This window comes from Globicephala melas, chromosome 1 (assembly GCF_963455315.2).
Source record: "Globicephala melas chromosome 1, mGloMel1.2, whole genome shotgun sequence".
Classification (NCBI taxonomy): Eukaryota; Metazoa; Chordata; class Mammalia; order Artiodactyla; family Delphinidae; genus Globicephala; species Globicephala melas.
Window position 1 is genome coordinate 23,162,798 of NC_083314.1, and position 22,863 is coordinate 23,185,660.

Below are 22,863 nucleotides of genomic sequence, written 5' to 3' on the forward strand. Positions count from 1 at the left end.
GCGTCCGGAGCCTGTGCTCCACAACGCGAGAGGCCACAGCAGTGAGAGGCCCGCGTACCTCAAAAAAAAAAAAAAAAAAAAAAAAAAAAATCTAGTGCTTGGGGCCTTGGTTCATTTCAACAATCGTCTCTCACCAGCAACATCCCCCTTTTCCTAAGGTGCGATGAGTGAGAGCTGCTTTCTCCAAACCCTTCTACAGAACGAGATGTTAATAGGTATTACATAGAGAAAGGAGGTCAGATTCCTATGGGAAGAGCGGTGCACTGTTTTCTGGTCTTGGAAACTCACAATGGTCGTCGGCATATTAAGCCTGCAAAGAAGCCTGTTCACCTTCGTTTAACTCTGCATTTTCCAAACTTGCTTAAGCTGTGAACTTTTTGCCTGGAGGCAAACCTACCAACATCTTGTGAACAAGGTGAGAAGAGTGGGCTGTTACAGTCTTTACTTGGGAGTTTTCGGTGCGTGAATATAGACCACAGCATGGAGCAGCAGTGCCAAGTACAAGTGCCCACACCCCTTTCCAGACGACCTGAACAATGCCAGCGATGATAAGAGACACATTTTTGGGGTCCCTCTGTGTGTCGGACCCTGCGCTCGGCACTTCACCTCGTTTAATTCTCAACACCACCATGAGAGACAGGGATCCCTCTGGTTCACAGGCAGACTGAACTCACTTTTGCTACTGATGCACAGGGAGGCCTTGTTGACGGTCCCTGTCAACTTCCCCCCGAGTTTCTCGATTGTGGCCTTCACTTCATCCTTGTTCCGGGAGAGTTTCCCAAGAGTCAGGATCTTCATGTTGGATAACGGCTTGTCTGGGATGGGAGAAAAGGATCACTAGGCAGGGCTGCTGCCCGGGGTGGAGGGGGGGAGCAGGAGACCAGGCAGCAGCTCCCAGGGGAAAGCCAGACCGGCTGCAAGGCCCCCGAACGGCCTCAGCACCCTCTCTGATCAGGGAGAAACGGATCTCCTTGAGGAGAAGTCTACATAAACAGAAAAAAAGAGTAAGAGTAGCAGGAAAGCAGAGGACAGGATAGCAACCTGTACGCAGTCCTCAGCACAGAAAGGACCAGCCAGGGAGAAGCCGTGCACTGACACTGCTCCACAGCAGGCCTCGAGCAGAGGTGGCCGGGGGCGCCCTGGGTCTGCTCCACAGACAGACGAGGAAGACCAGGAGGCCGGCCAGAGGGTGGGACGCCGGGGTCACGTGAACTCCCGATTTCCTTCTGTTATTCTGTTCCCACCCCATGCCTAAAAGCAAACTACAGTTCTCACAGGATGCTTATTAATCAACCCCATTAAAAAAACGAGCCTTGGGGAATTCCCTGGCAGTCCAGTGGTTAGGGCGCCACGCTTCCACTGCAGGGAGCATGGGTTCGATCCCTGGTTGGAGAGCTAAGACCCTGCATGCCGTGCGGCGTGGCCAAAAAAAAATTTAAAAAGTAGCCTTGTCCACAGCAGTCACTGAGAGCTTTGGTCAGCATGGCCACACTGAGCGGAGAGAACTGACTCAGGCACCAAGAACGCTGGCATTTTAGGTATTTAGCGCTGATCCCAGCCAGAAAGACCTGGGTCAGGGGTGTGCCTTCTGTTTGTTGCGAACGGGAACATACAGAGCTGGTTACACATTTCCACAAGAGACGCTGTGGGGAAGAGTCCTTTAAGCTGTCCCTGTGAGGGAGAACAACTAGGGATACCCGTAGGGTTTAACTGAAAGTTGGCCGAGGTCTCCGCAGGGAACGGAATCACTTAGCTGTGAACTGCAAGTAAGGGGAAAGCAGAAGGGACCCTCAGGGCAGGGCCCGGACGTCGACCCCGCCTGGCCCACCACACCTGCTCTTGGACCCAGGCTGCAAGCAGCAAGTTGAACTCGGGATGACCACCCACACGCCCCCTCCCCAGAGGATGGAGGGAGGTCACTGCTGGGCTCACGTTCACAGAAGAATCCTCATCCTCCACCCAGCACACGGTGGCCATAACCATTAGACTACGCCACACGTGTCCCTGAGTAAACAAAGACAGCAGTACCTTCTGCCACAAAAACACAAACTCATCTCACTGCCTTTGTTGGTGTGGAGCACTTCTCGCTGACACTGATCACAACAAGTACGGCAGGTCTCTGCAGGCGACAGAGACCTAGCAGCACATCAGGCTCAGGATGAATGGTGGGGCAGGGCTGCCCGGAAGCACAAGGCTGAGCCCTGGAATGCTGCTCTGTAGCGTAGCGCAGTCAGGCAGGGGAGTCTGAATGCCCCTTGCAGGTAACTGTCTCCCTGGCCTTTCTCAGAAGCCCCCCTCCCCAACCTACCTCCTCCTGCTGGGGGTGGGATGGGGAGAACAAGGGCAGAGCTTCTCCCCAGGATCAGCCAGCGAAGAACCCAGACGGACGCCCTCTCCACCCTAAGCTCAGGGCCCCAGTCCCCCCACCCTCCCCCGAGGCTGGCCCGGAGCTGCACCTGAGGGAGCGGAGTTCACAGTGGCGGGCGCTGAGGCTGCAGAGGGCAGGGGTGCTGCCGCCAGTGGGGTGCTGGTCTCTGGGGGGAATATACGGTCCTGCTTTCGGATCTTCAATTTCTTGAGGTAAGAGATTTCTCGGAATTCCTAAAGAGTGTAAGTTTTAGTTAAGAAACCAGTTCTCCCTTGAAATAACCACCTGATAAAGAACTTAAGAATCTTTTTCTTCTTATGATAAAGAATAACACAAAATAGGAAAATTTGAGGCTTTTAGTATGAAATACAGTATTACTGCTGCTATGGTGCTTATCTGCAGTACTTCTACATTTATAATACAGCTGGTACCGTGACGCTTGAAGAGAAAAACTATTTTCCTTAAAAAAACAAAAACAAAACCAACAAAAAAACCCAGTTGATAATCTGGTCAGGGAACCACTGCTGGAACCTGATTACAACCCCCAGGCCTCATTCTGGAGTTGTTCCCCTCAAGAATAAAGAGGCCTCTTCCTGGGGTCGTGTGTCCATTCCATGACCAAAAGCCACCCCAGACTCCCCAGAGCACGGGAGAGAGATTACTACCCGAAAGGAAATCAGGGCAATTCCCTTCCCTTCCTAGAAGAAGGGACCGTGAATGCAGGGAGCCCATCAACAGTCAGTGTTCAGTATTAACTCTGCCACCAGCACGGTCCACCGGCATTCCGGGCGATTCACAATGGGCTGTGCCCTAAGTGGTCACTCAATAAACATCACATACACCAGGCTCAGGGATCAGGTTCCTACCCTCCTAAGCCTTCTTCCCATCAAGAAACAGCCCTTCCCTGCTAGATCCATGGTCAACGACTGCCTGGTGGATAAAACGTATGCTGGGCATCTAACACAGTGCCACACATCACAGTGAGTTTAGAATGAGTTTCTGCCTTTGAGAAAGAAGCTCAGCCTTGACCGACAGTCAGATATACAAAGGCAACTTCTACACAGGAGCTAGCTTCTAAACCAGAGGCGTGCTGAAATACTGGGAATGCTGGGAGGGCTCCTTGGAGGCAGTGACCTGCCAAGTCAGGGGCAGAGAGAGGGAGAGAGGGAGAGAGGGAGAGAGGGAGAGAGGGAGAGAAGGAGAGAGGGAGGGAGGGAGGGAGGGAGGGAGGGAGGGAGGGGGAGAGGGAGAGAGAGTGTTTGTGCGTGTAGGGGTGGTGTGAGTGTAATGTGAGGAGAAAAAAGGTGGCAGAAAGAGGGGCTGCAGAAGGTAGCTGGAGCCAGATCATGGAGGGCTTTGGGGGAGGGGAGTTCAAGCTAAGGAGATGTCTGTGATTCTGTGATCCAAGCCCCTGGGGGCAGCACACTCCCTACCCACAGTCTGTAAATCCATGAATTTGCATGAGCAGCAAGCACTGTCCACCAGACAAAATGTCTTGCACCTGTAGGTACTGTTTTAAAATAACCCTTTAAAAACATACACAGATGCAGTGCAACTGACACATAAAATCCTAAATAGTTCACATCACAATCTTTTTTCCTAACCTACGATATTAAAAGGGATACAAACACCACAAACGGGCCTGTAACAACGGCATTCTCAGAAACACTGGGAAAATATTTCTAGAAGAAATGGGGAATCACTGTGAGGTTTTAAGGGTGGGGAAAGGACAAGGTCAGACTTGTTGTAGAGCAACCGAGCAAGCGCAAGTACAGAGATACGTACACAGTAATGATGGCAGTGGACAGAGAAGGCAGGAAAAGAACGAGTGGAAGAGGCAAGCGGGGAAGCGGGGCTCAGCTCTGGATGCCGAGGTGCTAGAGCCCCCAGGGCCCACAGGCAACACTTCTGGAGCACTTACTATGTGCCACTGGGGAGGAGGCACGGGCGGTGAGGGAACTTGACGGACATCAAATCCCAAGCCCGGGGAGCCCACGACAGCCCCAGGTGGTGGGGCGCCAGCTCGCACGAGTCTGAGGGCACGGGGGAGTCCACCCAGCAGCCAGCCCCCCAAGACACTGCTGGCTCCCCCAACAGCGCGGCTCCAAACAAGGTCCCCCAACTGAGGAGTTTTACATTCTGAGAATTCAAGGGAGAGAGAGAGAGATCAACAGGAGACTTGAACTCTGGACACAACTCCCCGTCTAGCACCAAGGCAAGGAAATGTCTTGCTCTGAGAAACACTCTCCCATCACAGAGGCAGGAATTACCATTTGTTCACCACCATGTCCCTTGTGCCCAGGACAGTGCCTGGCAGAGGGTAGGCACTTGATAAACAGAAATAACACTCACAGTCTTTGCAAGCAGGAAGATTTTACACCAGTTGGACAAACCTGTGCTCCAGCTGGAAGTGCTTTGGTACTACATCTGTGTAGTGTGCCGATGTACAGAACCAAGGGCATAGTTCTCTAAACCGATTATGAGGATGGCCCCGATGTAAAGAGGTCTGAGAAACTGCTCTGCAGTTGTGGTGACCTGGAGTGTGGACAAGCCCAGAAGATGGGACCAGGTTTTTCTGCAAATATATCCCAGGATCCACACCCCCACTTACCTTTGGGGTCACCCACTCCTTCCGGTTGGGCGTCTGTGTCTTGACCATACACTTGGTCCAGGCAGTGACATCCCCGGTACAGTAATAGGCATCGCTCTTGAAGACCAGCTGGCCTGAGCATTCCTCGCAGGGAAGGAGGGCACCGAACACCATGCCATCGGCCACTCGGTCCAAGATCTGCAGCCAGTGAAGAAGAGAAGCAAGTCAAGGAGGAAAGAAGCAGCTACAGGAGAGGACATTTACCAAGAATCTGCACGGACTCCACTCGCTAAAAAAGAAGGGAGGGACTGCCCTGAGGTTCCTAACATTCCCCGGAGAAGGTGGTTTACAGTTGGAGCTTGCATTTTTGTGCTTTATGAGACCTTACTTCCACGCATGAGGGGTTCCTGCAGCTCCCCTTTCCCTCAGTGACTTAGAAATAAAGGCAGAACCCAGAACATCCACTGTTTCTGCACCAGAGGGACGGCAGGGCAGGGCCTGCAGGGGAGACAGCCCTCGCAGCCCTCGGGGAGTCTGTGAGAAGAAGGCAGCAGAGAGGGCTCCTCGGGCCAAAGTTTGTGGTGTGAACACACGAGGCAGATGTGCAGCCCACCTCGGTCCTTGAGCGCCTGCCCCTTCCTGCCCCCGCAAGCGGCGACCTCGATGGCGATGACCATGCAACACAGACTATGGAATTTCACTCCCCATTAATACCAGCAGGTGTTCACCCGGAGGGCCTCCCACACTCCACCGGGGCAGTCACCGTGCACCGCGCATGGCCTGGCCGCTCGGCTCGCGGGCGCCCGTAACACAAAGGCAGCTCACCGCAGACTCCCCGGAGGGCACTTGTTGCTTGTTGAATATGAGCAGCTCTTTCAGGTCATTCGTCGAACATGCTTTCTTTAGCTCGTCCTTGATGTTCCAGATCAGGTTGTTCTGGGCCTGTGCACGAGAGCCAGCAGCTGAGCGACCAGCTCCTCTCAAAGAAAGAAACCCCACTGGAGGAAGACTCCACCCTGGCTTGCTTCTGCCTCTAGTCACAGCCCCGCGCTCAGTTGAGCTGCCCCGGGGCTGCCGCAGCCCCAGGACTGTGCTCCCAGCTCGCGGCCGCAGTGTCCGCCTGGGGCGCGGGCGCTTAGGGAGGGCCAAGGCAGGTGGGGAGGCTGCGGCCCAGGCGCCGGGGTCCCCAGAACCAGCCCCTCAGGGACAAGTCCCAGGACACACAGGAACACACCCGAAGCACCAGGTTCATCTGCCCCAACACCCGGCCCCTAAGGGAGGAAGGGGCGGCTCCTCAACAACGTGAAAGCAAGCAGCAGGGGCGATCCCCAAACACCTCCCACCTCCTCAATACTCAGTGGCACGGAGGAACAGACTTAAGCTCTTCTGAAGATAGAACTTTAAACCTCGGTGGTAATACTCATACAGCGCCTACTCTGCGTGGGACACTTTTCACGCCATCGCACGCACTCTCACGACCACCTTGGCCAGCAAGGCAGTAGTCTCCCGACGTCAGAGGCAGGGCAGGGAAGAGCGTCCTCCCGTTTGAGGGTGGTGGGCGAGTTACTCACGTCTCAGCCTCAGACCCCACCACCTCTGCAAAACAGGAAAATGCCGGCCCTCTCTGCACCCAGCGAGGAGTTGTTTAACTCGCTTGTCACGCACACGCACACACGCGCGCGCGCGCGCCCTTTCCCAGCCTCTGTAAGGGCCTCTCTAGATAACATCCTTGCCTGCAGCGCCACGTGCTGGGCCACTGGTGCCGGAGATGAGGGAGCACGAGGCAAAAGTCTAAGGGTATAAGGTTAGATCAGAGAAGCAGAACTTTGTCATCTGCGAGACCAAGGATGGGAGGCCAGCATAAATGGGTGTGCCAGGGTGGGGACCATGCGCAGTGTTCCCAGCTTCTGATTTTCGTTTTACCTCTGACAACACTGGAGACGGGGAAGATGGGCATGAAGGGCAAATGCAGAAGAGCACCCCAGCTCCACTGCAGCTGGGGTTGGCACCAAACTGACACAGTTTTCATTGAAGGACAACAACACCGAATCTGTGATTCTTATCAAGCAGCTGGAACCACACCAGAACTTGCTTCTAATTTTTTACACCACCAGCAAAAACCGGAATAGTCACGGAAGAGTGCAGCAGAGGGCTCATGGAAATCACGTCCCCAAGAAGCGACTGACTGCTCTCCCCTAGTTTCCCCAACACTCACCTTTTTCTGGTTAACAATTTTTACTTCGTTTCGACCCACACGTAACCAACACGGTGATGAATTTCTCTGGTCAGTGACCGCTGACCTAACGGGCAGTTTGCTCCTCTTAATACATGCCTTTTATTATTATTTTTTTTAACAAGAGATTTTCATTAAAAAACATGGAACTTCATCTCTTCCAGCCATTGCCTGTGCCAAGAACCTGTGGCATCCTTGAATTTAATACGCAGTTTCCAACGTGCTACAGGTCCGGGAGGCACAGTGATGCACAGTGTGGCTGAAGCACGACGTGCCCGTCCCAGCGTGAGGCTGCCGAGCGGGAAGCAACAGCTCAGCTCCTGCTGAGCCCAGCTCCTGCTGCTCTGGCGCCTAGAGCCCACTGTGGGTGCTCTATTAGAACTAAAAGAACTTCTAAAAGAACTACTGCTTTGGGAGGAGGGAAGCAAACCTGGGGGAAAAGCCAGGCTATTTAACAACAGCTATCAAGTTGGGAATTTTTACAGCTCTCATTAAGCAGGACACACGCACCTCCTTGAACTTGCTTCCCAGAATGAGGAACAGAGTTGAGACTGAATGGCGAGAGGAGACGCCCAGCTCGGGACTCACCTTGAGGGCCTTTTCAAGCTTACTCTCCTTGTCTTTTTCTTTTCTAGATTTCTTCTTGGCCACTTCCTCCATTCCATCCACCTCATCGCCTTTTCGCTTTCTGAAAGAGACAAAGGATGTAAGGGAAAGAACCAGAGCCATTAAAGCCCTGAAAGCCAACAGCTCTGGCGACACACCATCCTAAGGCCATTCTCATGCGGCTCAGCCGGGCCCTGCCCGCTGAGAAGCTCGCCCTCTGCTCAGGCAGTGTCTGGGGCTGACGTCATCCACTGCAGGAAGCACAGCTGCCAGGAGGGGCCCGCGGTCCCTCCAGGGCCTCGGAACAACCCGGCGCAGCACAGATGAGAGAGATGGCCTGGAAGGTTCTGGCAGGGACTACGCCAGAGGTAAGACCGTAGCCGAGGGCGGGGACTGCATCAGTGCCAGGCGCTGAGCCTTTCAATCTAAGACACAGGGCTGCTCCTGAGGCCAAGAGGCTGTTCTCAGACCGGGGGAGGCTGTGCTGCCACTTCCAGCCCAACAAGAAGCGGTGGTCTAGGCGCTGCCCACCAGTCTGCCTCAGCAAACGCTGCCGACCAAGTCCAGCGGAATCACTCCTGACCTAAGAGGGGGCACGGAGGGTCATCGGTAGGCCCTAGAATCAGGGCAGGTCAGCCACGGAGGTTAATACTCACTTTCAGCCATCACACAGGCCTGAGATCAAACCCTTGCATTTTCCCTCATCCGTAAAAACAAGGGAAAGAATACCGTCTACTCTGTAGGATCGTGGTGACGGTTAAATGAAATATCCTCTGTAAAAGGCTTAGCATGGCACGCCACAAGTGCTCAACCAATGCTGGTTGTTACAGCATCAATGTGAGCTTGTTCACTCCTACACCTACACCCCACATCAAAGCACCCTGAGGCTTTTTAAATCTGTGGGTCCGACTTTCCAGTTTTCTTTCCCATTCCAGAGCCACGTGTGCGGTGCAATAAACTTGTGCGTTTTGAACTGAAATACTGCGTGAAGGCCGCTTGAAGATGGGGAGGTGGGGTCACCCCGACCCTACACTGTCCAAGGAGCACAGTGTACACCACCGCCCTGCCACGCCCCCCTCGGTGGGCTCGTCACCAAGAACTAGACTGGGGCCAAGGGACTGGCAGAGGGAACACAGGAAAGAAGTACCACAGGATCAACACAGACCTAAATGTTAGCACCATATGAAAGCCATTCTGAACTCAACCAGATAACTTATCGACCGCCCACCCCCGCTACTTAAAAAGAGTCAAGATTCTCCCAGCGCCGTTCTCAAGAGAGACCCAGACACACAGGGACACATCCACACACGAGGACATCAGGGGGACGTGAAAGTTGGTCACGCAGGGGTCAGAGGAAAGGTGGCGGTGGTGGACTCCAGCCAGGGGAACGCTCAGACGGAGCAGGGGGAAGTGGGATTTGCTCTCTGCCTGTCCACGGAGGTCAGATGCGGGACAGGGAACAGACCACCAGCAGCGGCAGGAACACGCACTGCAGCTTCCCCAGGTCTTCCCTGCTCTGTCCCCCACTGCCTCAGCTGGGGAAGGGGCGGAGCTCTGCTGCCTCACGGCGCCTGCACCCCCAGCTTTCTGACGGGCAGCAAGGGGAACACAGGAGTGATATGGACTCTGGGCCTGTGTGAAGCCTCCACCCTGCCGGCCCCGGCACCCACCCTTCACTCTTGATGGCCGGGAGCTGCCTCTTCAGGGCTTCCTTGTCCTCTGCGGCGAGGAGGCTGAAGCCCTTGAGCTGGCTCGCGCTGTACTCAGGCCGGAAGCCCAGCTCCTCTCTGTTCTCAACAAAGCAGTTCGGGTGGTACCAGCGGTCGATCATGCCTAGCTGGGGCTTCTCGGGGTCCAGCATCTTCTTGGACAGGCGCACCTGGCCCTGTAGGAGAATCCACATGTGTTACCAAAGACAGACAAGGAAGGATGGTCAAACATCAGGGGGCCAGGGGCGACCAGGTCCACACCGAAGGCAATGGGCGGGCTGCTGGGAGGTTTTGGCTCTTTTATGCCACCAAGGATTGTGTTTCCCTCAAGCCTCAGCACCCCATTTAAGAAGGGGTTAAGTCCAACCAGCTACCAACCAGCTACCCACCTACCTAGCTGCCTGGGCAAGTGAGGAAGTAACAGCATTACCCTGAGGATGTTCTGCTGACCTGGTGCAGACGTAAGAACAACACCTGGGCTGCTATATCGCAGGCTCAGAAGGAGCCAGTGCAGGCCCCAATTCTAGCAGGGACTTTCTGCAATCTCCCCACCCAGACTCTTCAGTCTCTTTACACATATGAAGACCCCCTAAGATGCAGTAATAAACTATCTTATGCTAGAATCTAGCCCTGCCATCCTCCCCAGGTTTACAATTCCCAGGCCTGACATTCCTGAGCCCAGATTGGAAACCTTGTAACAAGGAACACCGGACACTACTCCACTTCAGGCCAAGCAACACTCAGCAGCACACAGCCTCGGGCATTCCCTTAACTTTTGCCTCAAATTCTTGTGGTTGAAGGTAGCTGGAAAAGATCTAGCAATTTCATGGTTTTCCTTTCTAAACACCCACTGACTCACCTCAATTTCCTGTATAATACCAAGGAGGTAGAAACCTTTAATCGATGCCTTGAATTAATCAACCAGCATGTTTACCTAAGATCAGAGCATCTTGGGTGATAAGGCGAAAGGGCACAGGCCGACCCCTCCACCTGTGTCCCTGCTACTCAGGTAGCCGTCATTCTGCCAGACAAGCTGTCATTCTTCAGGGACCAGAGCTGGTGGGGAAGGGTGGTTAATGAAGTTCCTGATTAAGAGGAAGAAACCTGGAGGCTCATACCAGGGAAGAAACACACTCCTTAAACTTAATCCTACCATAAAATACAGCTTTCCCCCAGCCACTGCACAGCCCAGGAGAGAGCCCTTGTGTAAATGTTTTTCAAACTCTGCCAGGTCTCCTAAAAGCAGGTGCAGCGACGTACATGGGCTGGACCATGAATAATCAGGGCCAGACCTGCCTGGAAGAAAAGTCACTGTCATCTCCTGTCTCTACTAAGATCTTCACTTTATTTTTAACCACTGGTGTTGACCCAGCACCTAAAGCCCCTATTTTTTCTTTTCTTTTGAGATATCCGATGACATCCAATGCAAGAAATCCAGAAAGTCAGACAGGTGAAGTCCAAAGCTCTCACTCACCTTTTCTATCTTCTCCATGCAGCCCTTGCATGTGCTTCTGTTGGACTTGGCGTACTCTGCCGCAAAGTCGCCCAGTGTCTTCTCCGTCTTGCTGCCAACTCCATCTTGGCCTTTGCCTGAAGCATGAAACACAGCCACGCTCATTTTAGCAGCCTCCGCGCAGCTCCAAGGAGCCCCTGTCTTCCTCCTCTACCTCTTGGGATTCCTCTACCAGGACACCTTGTGTGCTGGGTGACCACAGCTGGTCCATCTCATCTACACTTGTTTCTTACCATTGTGGTTGGTTAACAGAGCTTCTTTTCTGGCAATAAAATAAAAAAATTTCTCAGACAGCCTCCTGGAAACAGCAGTGTTAGCTGGTGGTGGTCTCGCTGTCCCCCTCTCTCCATTTCCTCTGTAGCCCCCTTCTTCACTTTGGAAAGAACGTAAGTGCTTACTATGAAAACCCTGTAACATACTAAATTCCAACACTGCCTTCTAATTTCCATTACACCTTCACTTATCAGAGTTGGGTGTTGAGTTAAAAGGAGTATCTTGATATAGGAACAGATAAAAGTATATGTAATAATTAAACATGTGGAGCTACAAGGATATATTGTACAACACGGGGAATATAACCAATATTTTATAAATATAAATGTAATATATTACACGAGTCACTCTATTGTACCCCTGTAATTTATATACTATTGTACATCAACTATACTTCAATAAAAAAACAAAAACAAGAGAGCTGACAAACAACAACAACAAAAAACAAAAAAACCTCCATAATCAAGAGAAAAAGAAAATTAAATATGTGGTACGGTGGCATTCCTAGTTAGCGGGGAAAGATTGAATCATTCAATAAAGAATCTTGGGGAAAAATGGCCAACCATTTGGGACAAAAACTAGATTCTTTTCTTATATAAAAATAAACTCCAAGACTGGATGTTTCTCTCCTAAGATCAGGAATAAAGCAAGGCTGTCTTCTCTTACCACAGACAACACTGTACTGGAGGCTCTAATATGTGCAGTAGGCAAGAAAAAGAAACAAAATGTGTAAGTGTAGAAAAGAACAAGTAAAGCCATCTCTATTTGTAGATGACATGATTGTAACTGGGATTAGTCTTAAGAATCTACAAAAAAGCTACTAGTACTATTAAGTGAATTTAGCAAAGTTGCAGAGCACAAGGTCAATATAAAACATTTCTATATATTAGCAATAAACATACTGGAAAAAGAAATTAAAGCACACTACTATTTAAACAGCATTAAAATACACAGAATACTTAGAGATAAATTTAATAAGACATACAAGATCTCTCTCTACACTGAATCTACAAGATTTTGCTGAAATTAAAGAAGAAATGAATATCATGTTTAGGGACCGAAAGACTCAATTTACTATGATGTCAATAATCCCCAGTTTGATCTACAGATCTGATGCAATGCCAGTCAGAATCCTAGCAAGCTTTTCGAGGGAGAAATTGACAAGTTTACCACAAAATTTGTAAGGAGATGACAAAGGACCTAGAAAGGTCAAAATACTATTGAAAAAGAACAAATTTAGAGGAATTACACTACAAGACTTCATGACTTACTCTAAGGTTACAATCATTAAGACAGTGGAGTAGCATAAATCAGTGGAACCAAATATCGAGACCATATACAGACCTATCATCAGCTGATTTTGATAAGGAAGCCAAAGTCTTTTCAACAAATGGTGCTGGAACAAAATAATAGCCACATGGGGAAAAAAAAAAACAAAAAACGTGTGCCTCACGCCTAACACAAAAGTTAATTTAAGATAAATAAAATTAAATAATTTAAGATAAGCTAAAGCTACAAAACTCCCAGAAGTTCTGGAGCATATCCTTCAATGACCTTAAACAGTAAGCAAAGATTTCTTAGGAGACAGAAATTACTACCCCAAAAAGGAGAAAAAAAAACCACAAAAAAACAACAAATTGGACTTCATCAAAACGAAAAACTAGTCTCTTCAAAAAATGTCAGTAGGGCTTTCCTGGTGGCATAGTGGTTAAGAATCCGCCTGCCAATGCAGGGGACACGGGTTCGAGCCCCGGTCTGCGAAGATCCCACATGCCGCAGAGCAACGAAGTCCATGCGCCACAACTACTGAGCCTGCGCTCTAGAGCCCAAGAGCCTCAACTACTGAAGCCCGCGCGCCCAGAGCCCGGGCTACGCAACAAGAGAAGCCACTGCAATGAGAAGCCTGCGCACCGCAATGAAGAGTAGCCCCCGCTGGCCGCAACTACAGAAAGCCCGTGCAGCAACAAAGACCCAATGCAGCCAAAAATAAATAAATAAAATAAATAAATTTTTAAAAAAGTCAGTAAATAAACGAAAAGACAAACCTCTGAATGGGAGAAGGTATTTGCATTATTTATATCTAATAGAGGACACGCACCTAGAATATTCTAAGAACTCTTACAACTCAATAATAAAGACATGCAAATTAAAACCGTGATATCACTACACACTTATTGTAATGGCTAATATCAAAAAGAGTGACCATACCAAGTGCTGACAAGGATGTGGAGGAACTCTCAAACAGTGCTGGTGGCAATGTAAAATGGTCCAACCGCTTTGGAAACCAGTTTGGCACCTTCTTTAGAAAGCTGAACGTACATCTAATGTATGATCTACCACTCCATTCCCAGCTATATACCCAAGAGAAACGAGAGCACATGTACGTACAGAGCTTGTACACAAGTGTTCGTAGCAGCTGTATTTGTAATGGTCCCAATCTGTCAACAACTTAAAAGTTACCAACTGGAGAATGGATAAACCAAGTGTGATATACTCAAGAGACTACTCCTCAGTAATAAAGAAAAGAACTGACGACACATGAGACAACCTGGATAAGTCTCACAGACATTATGCTGAGCGAAAGCAGCTTACGAGAGAAAAAGATACTATTCCTTTCTCCCTGAAACTCTAAATCACACAAAATTAATCCAAAGGGATAGAAATCAGAACAGTGGTTACCTTGCTGAGGCGGAAGATGACTCGGAAAGGGCATAAGGGACCTTTCTGGGGGTGGCGGGTACAGAAATTTGATGGGGTGAATATTAGATGTGTGTATGCATTTGTCAAAACTCACTGAACTGTACACGTAAGTTTGTGCATGTAACTGTATGTACGTTATTTTTAAAATTCCGGATGAAAGATTTCAAAATACCAAAAACAGATACTTTATTCAAAATACCCAAAACAGGTACTTCTGGGCTTCCCTGGTGGCGCAGTGGTTGAGAGTCCGCCTGCCAATGCAGGGGACGCGGGTTCGTGCCCCGGTCCAGGAAGATCCCACATGCCGCGGAGCGGCTGGGCCCATGAGCCATGGCCGCTGAGCCTGCGTGTCCGGAGCCTGTGCTCCGCAACGGGAGAGGCCACAACAGTGAGAGGCCCGCATACCGCAAAAAAAACAAAAAAACAAAAAAAACCCAGGTACTTCAAGTGAGAAAACAGATATGACAAGAACATTTAGTCAAAGATGAAGCTTCAATATGATGAAACAGAAAATAACCTATCTAAAAGAAAAATGTCAAACCAGGAAAAATATTTGCAAAACATGAGACCAAGAATTAGTATCTTTTGTACTTCACTAAGGAAAAGAAAAATACCCCAAGAGAAAAATGAGGAAAAGACACACACAACTATTAAAGTAACACAAATGACTGATCAACACATGACAAAATGTTCCATGTCACTAGGAGCAAAATGAAAAGGAATGAAAATACTTAGGGATGGTGTGGAAGTGGAGAAATGGGTACATCTCATACTGTTGGTACAAGTGGAACTGATACAACCTTTCTGAAAGGCAAGCTGGCACACACACAGAAGGCCTTCAAATACTTTCTCTTTCAGCAGTATTTCCCCCCCCCTTGGAATTAAAGAAAAAACTGGACAGGTGCCCAGGATATACCAGAAATCTGCGGCAGCTCTATGTGTAATAGAGCCAAATGGTTTAAAGTCTAGTTTCAAAAGCAAGAGAGTCTAGACTTGAATCTCAGCTCGAACATTTACCACCAGCATGACCTTGGGCCACTTACCTAACCTCTAGGTGTCTCAGCTCCTCAACTGGAAAAACTGGTAAAGGGCTGGGGCAAGGATTCAATGAAATTAATATACGTCAAATACGTGAATGATGCGCAAAACTGAGCAAGACCTCAAGAAGTGAGTACTACGTACCTTTAACAATAACGACGGAAATCTGTAACTTAACGTGAAGAGTAAATATTACGCTGTATAATGCAATAGGTAGGTATGGGGAAGTACAAATCAAGATCACCATGAAATACCACTTCAAATCATTAGGAAGAGTATTACTAAAAAGAAAAAATCCTGAAAAACCAACCTCCCCTCCCCTCCCGCCAAAATCCAGAAAATAAAAGTGTTGATACGGATGTGGAGAAATCAGAACCCCATGTATTGCTGGTGGGGATGTATAATCCCGCAGCTGCTGTGGCAAACAGTACTGCAGTTTACACAAAAAATTGCATATAGAATAACTATAGGATCCAGCAATTCCACTTCTGGGTACATACATAAGAGGACGGAAAGCAGGGTCTGGAACAGATATCTGTATACCAATGTTCACCAATCACCAATCGGCAGAAACAACGCACGTGTCCATCAATGAATGAATGGATAAACAAAATCTAGTATAGCCATGTAACAATATTATTCAGCCTTAAAAAGGAAGGAAATTCTGACACACGCCACATGAATGAATCCTGAAGACATTAGGCGGAGTGAAATAAGTCAGGCACAAATGGACAAATATAGTATAAGCCAAACACAAAAGGACAAATACTGTATGATTCCACCCATATGAGGTACTTAGAAGTAGTCAAATTCATAGAGACAGAAATAAGAGTGGTTGTCAGAGACTGGGGGGAGGTAAATGAGGAATTAGTGCTTAATGGGTATGGAGTATTAGTTTGGGAAGATGGCAAAGTTTTGGAGATGAATGGTGGTGATGACTGCATAACAATGTGAATGCACTTAACACCACTGAAACGTACACTTAAAAATGGTTAAGATGGTAAATATTGTGTTATGTATACTTTATCAGAAGAAAAGGTGACTGAACATTAAAAAAAGTTAATACCTAAGGTAGAATCCCACTTCTGCAGGAATGAAAACACACACGCATCAATATTTGAATAGAGGGCTTCCCTGGTGGCGCAGTGGTTGAGAGTCCGCCTGCCGATGCAGGGGACACGGGTTCGTGCCCCGGTCCGGGAGGATCCCACATGCCGCGGAGCGCTGGGCCCGTGAGCCATGGCCGCTGAGCCTGCGCATCTGGAGCCTGTGCTCCGCAGCGGGAGAGGCCACAGCAGTGAGAGGCCCGCGTACCGCAAAAAAAAAAAAAAAAAAAAAAAAAGAAAAGAAAAAAATTTGAATAGAAAATAATTTTCTAATAAGACACCCGCAACATTAATGATAGTTCTTTCTGAATTACAGGATCTGGGACGATTTAACTTTTTGTTCTCATCAACAGCCTGGAGTCACACAACAACAGGTTAAACTGGGTCAGTTCACAGCAAGGCAGAGAAATGAGAATTCAGTCTCAGGAGATCTTCAAAAGGGGACAAAAAAAAAACTGTTTAAAATTTAAAGGCATCTCAGCAAGTCTGCGGATGCTGACAAACTGACCAAGGCTTATATGGAGAGGCAGAGGACCCAGAACAGCCAATACAATATTGAAGAGGAACGAAGTCAGGGGACTGACACTGCCTGACTTCCAGACTTGCTATAAAGCTATATAATCAAGACAGTGTGGTACTGGTGAAATACACAAATTGATAAACATGCCAGAATACAGCCCAGGAGTACACCCACACAGATACAATCAACTGATGTTTGAGGAGCAAAGGCCACACAGTGGAGAACAGCCTTTTCATCAAGTGGTGCAGGGACAACTGGGCATCCGCATGCAAAAAAATTTAATCTAGACGACAGATTAAACCTGTCGCAAATATTAACTCAAAATGGATCACAGGGGCTTCCCTGGTGGCGCAGTGGTTGAGAATCTGCCTGCCAATGCAGGGGACGCGGGTTCGAGCCCTGGTCTGGGAAGATCCCAAATGCCGCGGAGCAACTTAGGCCCGTGAGCCACAACTACTGAGCCTGCGCGTCTGGAGCTTGTGCTCCGCAACGAGAGGCCATGATAGTGAGAGGCCCGCGCACTGCGATCAAGAGTGGCCCCTGCTCGCTGCAACTAGAGAAAGCCCTCGCACAGAAAGGAAGACCCAACACAAATAAAGAAGCTTTCGTTTAAAAACAAACAAACATTGTTTTCAGAATAATACTGTGTATCACTGATTTGTCTAAATAGTACTCCCACACCCAGTCTTTGGGAGAAAAAAAAAATGGATCACAGACTTAAATGTATTGATAGAACACAAAACTATAAAACTCCTAGAAGATAACACAGGAGAAAATCTAGATGACCTTGGGTATGGTGATGACTTTTTAGATACAATACCAGACCTAGTACATGAAAGAAATAATTTGAGAAGCTGGCCTTTATTAAAATCAAAAATGTCTACTTTGTGAAAGACAGTGCCAAGAGAATAAAAAAGACAAGCCACAGACTGGGAGAAAATACTTGCAAAAGACACATCTGATCAAGGACTGTTCTACAAACTATATGAGGAACTCAATAAAACGAACCTGATTAAAATCGGGAGAATATCTGAACAGACCCTTTACCAAAGAACATATACAGATGGCAGACAGACATGTGAGAAGATGCTCAACATCATATGGTACTAAGGAACCGCAAATTAAAATGAGATACCACTACGAACATTTTAGATTGCCAAAATCCAAAACATTGGTAAAAAATGCTGGTAAGAACGTGGAGGAACAGGAACTCTCATTCATTGCTGGTGGTAATGTAAATGGTTTGGCCACTTTAGAAGACAGCTTGCAGTCTAAACATACTCTTACCATACAATCCAGCAATTGTGTGCCTTGGTATTTACCCACGTGAGTTGAAAACTTAGGTCCACCCAAAACCCTGCACATGGATGTTTATAGTAGTTTTATTCATAAGTGCTAAAACTTGGAAGCACCCACGGTGTCCTTAAATAGGTGAATGGATAAACTGTGGTACCTCCCAACAATGGAATATTATTCAGTGCCCAAAAGAAGTAAGTTATTGAGCCGTGAAAAGATATGCAGGAACCTTAAATGCATTATTACTAAATGAAATAAGCCAATCTGAAAAGGTTGCACACTGTTTGATTCTAACTATGTGACATTCTAGAAAAGATGAAACTATGGAGATAGGAAAAATGTCAGTGGTTGGCAGAGGGAGGGATTAACAGGTGGAACACAGAGGAATTTTATAAGGGAGTGGAAATACTCTGTACGACGTTATAATGATTGATATATGTCATTATACATTTGCCCAAACCCATGTAAGATGTACACCACCACGAGTGATGACTAATATAAACTATGGACTTTGGGTGATGATGTATCAGTGTAGGTTCAGTGACTGTAACAAATGGACCATCTGCTGGGGGATGTTGATAGTGGCGGAGGTCATGCCTCTGTGGGTACATGGGAACTCTCTGTACTTTCTGCTTAATTTTGCTGTGAACCTAAAACTACTCTAAAAACAAGGTCTATTGAAGGTAACAACCGCAACAAATGTAAAGGCTACATTTCAAGCATCTGGAGAAATATCCTGCACCAAACAGAACACTGGGTCCCTGAGGCGCTGCTGAAATAACAGAGGGGTAAGTGAAGGACCTTTTCTTTGCTGCCACAGAAAAGCTCCCCCTCCCCCCACAACCCAGGAAACTTTAGGGGTTGGGGCGACCCCCGCACCTCCCCGGTGTGCACGCACCCGTCACTCCTCCAGCCTCAGCCGTCTTCTTGACCTTCTGCTGGTCATCCCAGCGGAGCTCGGAGAACCCATCCACCTCGACGTCAGGGTGCCGTATGGAGTGGCCGACCTTCCAGAAGCAGGAGAAGTGGTACCAGTGCGGGACTTTTCCGTCGAACATGGGCGACTAGAAGGGCGCAACCAGAGGAGGAGAAAGCGCAGTGAGCCTCAGGCCCGGCCCTCAGCACCTGGCATCCTAGCCCCCCCGTTCGCTTACCTGTAAACCAAGGGCAGCCTCCTCTCCACTCCCCGACGCCGCAGAGGAAAAGCTGCCAACATGGGCAATCAGCACCCACCCCTCAGCTATGAAAGCTGCCTGCCGAGCCGCCCTGGGGACAGGGACCAGGACATCCCTCGGGACTGACCGCCTTTCTGGCTAAGAGTTCAGCGTACTGTTACCAAAGTCGCCGCCGTGCTTCAGTCACAGGCTCAGCCCAGAGCTCGGTGAGGGCACAGGAGACGCAAGTCCTGCGTCCCGCACGCCCACACGTGGAGAGACGCCACCGCCAGGCCCAAAGGGCTCTGTGCACTTAGAACAATGCGGAACAAGTCCAAGCTCAGGCGCCAGGCCAAGCAAACGTGTCAGAGAAGCGTCACGCCGGCAGCGAGCCACGCAGATGTGCGTGGGATGAAGGACTTCTACGAGGGAGAGGGAAAGGGACGGGGGGGCGGTGTCACCTCACCCCCAGCAGCTGGGAGGTCCCTCCTGCCCCTCACCAGCCACCAGGGGACACCCTGCAGTTGTCTCTGGGGAACCAGCACCGTTATTTCACAGTTGCATGGGGGTGGGGGTCAGACAGGCAGCAAGTGACTCGGCCTCAACTTGAAACAGTGACCACGGTTCTTTCCACTACGCTGCTCGGCAGGAAGAGGTACTTAAAAATATACAAACGGTCTGACTGGAGCAAGAGGGGCCCCAAACATCTGCTTTGATAGAACATAAGTCTAAATGTCAAGCAGATGGCATAAAACAGCATTAAAAATAAATACCATGCAGAACTTTCAGGATGGAGTTGTGCGGACAGAGGAAGGACTCTGAAAAAGCAGTGACAAGATCTCCAACTGGCCCTCTCCTACCAGGTGAGCGGCCTCTCTCTGGATTTAATATACGGTATTAAATAAAGTGTAGGGTTAATAAGGCTGGGGCACAAGGACTCTTCAGCACCAAGCAGCTTGGGCTTACAGCAGCATCGGCTGTTCCCTGGGCCCAGAACGTGCCCCAGCCCTACCTGGGGCGAACAGCACTTCCTCAGGTCCCACGACACCCCTTCCCATGCCCCCCCAGAGTCAAGAGCCATTTGGGTTATTATTTGATCAACATCTGTGTCCTGCGTCGGGTTAGAAGCTCCCAGAGAGGCACGATGCCTGCCTTGCTAGCAACTGGCAACGCCAGCTCACGGCGGGCACACAGTGTCTGCGGAATGCCCCAAGTCTGGAAGGAAGGGGGAAGAAAGGTGGGATGAGGGAACTCCTGCCGTGGAAAAGACGCTCCCTCCAAACCTGAGACAGCCCTCCCCACCCCCAACCAGACGACAAACGGCATTTCAGAGAGTAGACTTGTGCCCTGGCTCTCAAACTTTCACCAAGGCAGCCGACACCTCGTTAAGCATCTGGACGTCTTGTTACAACGTCTGTGGTGGCCTCGACCTGGGTCTTCCTGCCCTGGGAACCCCGTCTAAGCCTGCTCTAAGAGCAAAGGGGGGCATGTGGCTCAGCGGCTTTGCCCCCAACTGGAACTCATGGCCGTGGCATTTCTTCCTGGCTCTGCTGGGGCCTGACACTTACCCCTTAAACTTCGGTCTGGGTGCCATGCCCCCAACCACTGGCGCACTGCCAGACACCAGAGAGGAGGCCTGCACAAGGGTGTACTCACGGCACAGGCTTGGGGGACTGTTAGGGCTCCCATCCTCCCCCAAAAGACGAAAGACCCCTTAACCAAGGCAAGGCTTTACTTTAGAACTTAGGACTGAGAATGATACAGCTGGAAGGGAATTGGACCAAGGGCACAAGACTACTGGCTCCGGAAGCAGCCGGATCCTTCGCTCTATACTCAGCAAACATGAGCGCCTACCACGTACCAGGGTCCTTACCCAGCCACTCAAGTCTGTTTCCAGAGAAACGGGCCATGAAAGGAGGCCATACCACGGCCCACTACCCTGCAGAGAGCGGAATGACCACTAGCACGAAGAAAGTCACCACGCAGTTTGCTGCAGGTCCTTCCAAGAACACCAACAAGTCAAAAGGCTGGAAGGCCCAGTTCATCCCCTCGAGGCTACCCCAGAGCATGCCAGCTAAAGTATCAGGTATTTGATACTCAGAGAACAATCCTCCCATACAAAATGTAAAAGAAGGTATTTAAATCCCAGGGAAGTGGGGCGGGGGCGGGCGGGCAAGAATGGCTTCTTTCTTTCTGGCCTTCACCAGCTCAGCCTACAAGACCAATGTTACATTCTGAGTTAAAACCCCACCCCCAGTTACAGTTAGAGAAAACCACACTTAATTTTAATAATAATTTCCTTCACTATCAAGAAGGATCCAGAATGTTAGACTTTCTTACCGCCTGGACTCCGATAGAGAGAGCCAACCCAACTCTTCATTCCTCACCAGTGTCCTTGTCTCCACACACTGGCTGGACTGAGGTTTTCTGTCTTTCCCAATAGAACAGGGTCATCTTTGGCTGTCCGGTGAAGGCTACGGATGTCCCTTTCTCAGACTAACATTTTAAAATGCACGATAAAATACATACGCTCACAAACGAAATCAATTATATTGAAATAATTATCAAAACATTTAAAATGTTTACTGGGATACAGTAATCTACAAGCTTTAAAGTATTAAATAACGAAACATAGTACCCACTTTAATAACTACTGTGATCTTGTAGCGATGAGTGTAAATGGTCATTTTAAGAAATCTCCAACAACTGTAAAGCGATGTGAAAATAACAGTAACTACTACTGATGACAAAAATCACAGGTACTGCTAATGCGCCTTTGCTTTGCAGGTTACATTCATAATTGTAGGAAGTAATGAATTGTAACTTAAGTCTAGTGAAAATAGAGATGCATGTTTTTTCTCACGGAAACTCATGGACCTCTTGAGTTCTATCTGCCATCCCACAGACTCCAGGTTAAGAGCCCCTGCACTAACAGCAACTTCATAGGATCGGCGGCCCAAACATTAGGGTGAAAAGATGCTCTGCAGGAGATATAGCGCCTCAAATGGTAGGCCTTGCCCACTTCTGCATCCTCAACTTCCTGCCACTTCTGTGGTGAGCTCCCATCTTGGACACATCATGCCTAGGGAACAGCTCCATCAGGTGGCACCCACCCCTGTAGAGCAATGTTTACCAGTCATCACCCCTTTAACCAAACTGGAAGCTCCCAGGCGTGGAGTCTCTCCTTGTGCCCCTAGTACCTAACACAGTGCCCGGAACCTAGCAGCTGCTCAGCGAGTGTTGACTGAACGAGTAAGTACTGTGTGCCAGGTACTGAGCTAGGTGGCCCTGAGGCTGATTCCAAGATGACAACCTCAGTCCCTGCCATAGTATGAAATGAGACAGCCTAAGTACACTATGGTACCCACTCCCCTCCAGCCAGTAACTACTGCAAATCCAGCAGTACCATCCCGTCATTCATAAAACACATACTGCCTCACCGCCTGGAAGGAAAATCAAGGTACCTTGACCATGAGCACTAAGCTTGGATAAAGGCTTTCTGTTGGGAGTGGGGAAGACAGGGCAGGTGGGAACCCTGATTAGGCAGGCAGACAGGAGCTGAAGGAGGCAGGAACCTCCAGACACACTACCTCACTCCAACACCCCTCCCGCCATCGGGCAAGCCTCAGGGACCACCGGAGGGAAATCCCAAATCTGTCAAGAAGCCCAGGTGAGAAACCCCAGGAGCCACTCTTACTCAAACCAGAGAGCTGCAAAAGCATCAGGAGGACGTGTCTGTGAACTTGGAAAGTTTGAG

The 22,863-nt window shown here is 49.2% G+C and overlaps 1 protein-coding gene across 1 annotated transcript in view; it reads right to left on the bottom strand.

Annotated features, from left to right (window-relative positions):
* PARP1 (poly(ADP-ribose) polymerase 1) overlaps positions 1–22,863 on the bottom strand; it is a 42,469-nt gene that overhangs the window by 18,750 nt on the left and 856 nt on the right. The window contains exons 2-9 of the mRNA XM_030868470.3: positions 18,851–19,016; positions 10,981–11,096; positions 9,468–9,682; positions 7,780–7,879; positions 5,784–5,900; positions 4,980–5,156; positions 2,457–2,601; positions 675–815 (exon numbers count right to left, since the gene is read on the bottom strand). Of these exons, the coding sequence (XP_030724330.1) occupies positions 675–815; positions 2,457–2,601; positions 4,980–5,156; positions 5,784–5,900; positions 7,780–7,879; positions 9,468–9,682; positions 10,981–11,096; positions 18,851–19,016 (1,177 nt within the window). The remainder of the gene's footprint in view (positions 1–674; positions 816–2,456; positions 2,602–4,979; positions 5,157–5,783; positions 5,901–7,779; positions 7,880–9,467; positions 9,683–10,980; positions 11,097–18,850; positions 19,017–22,863) is intronic.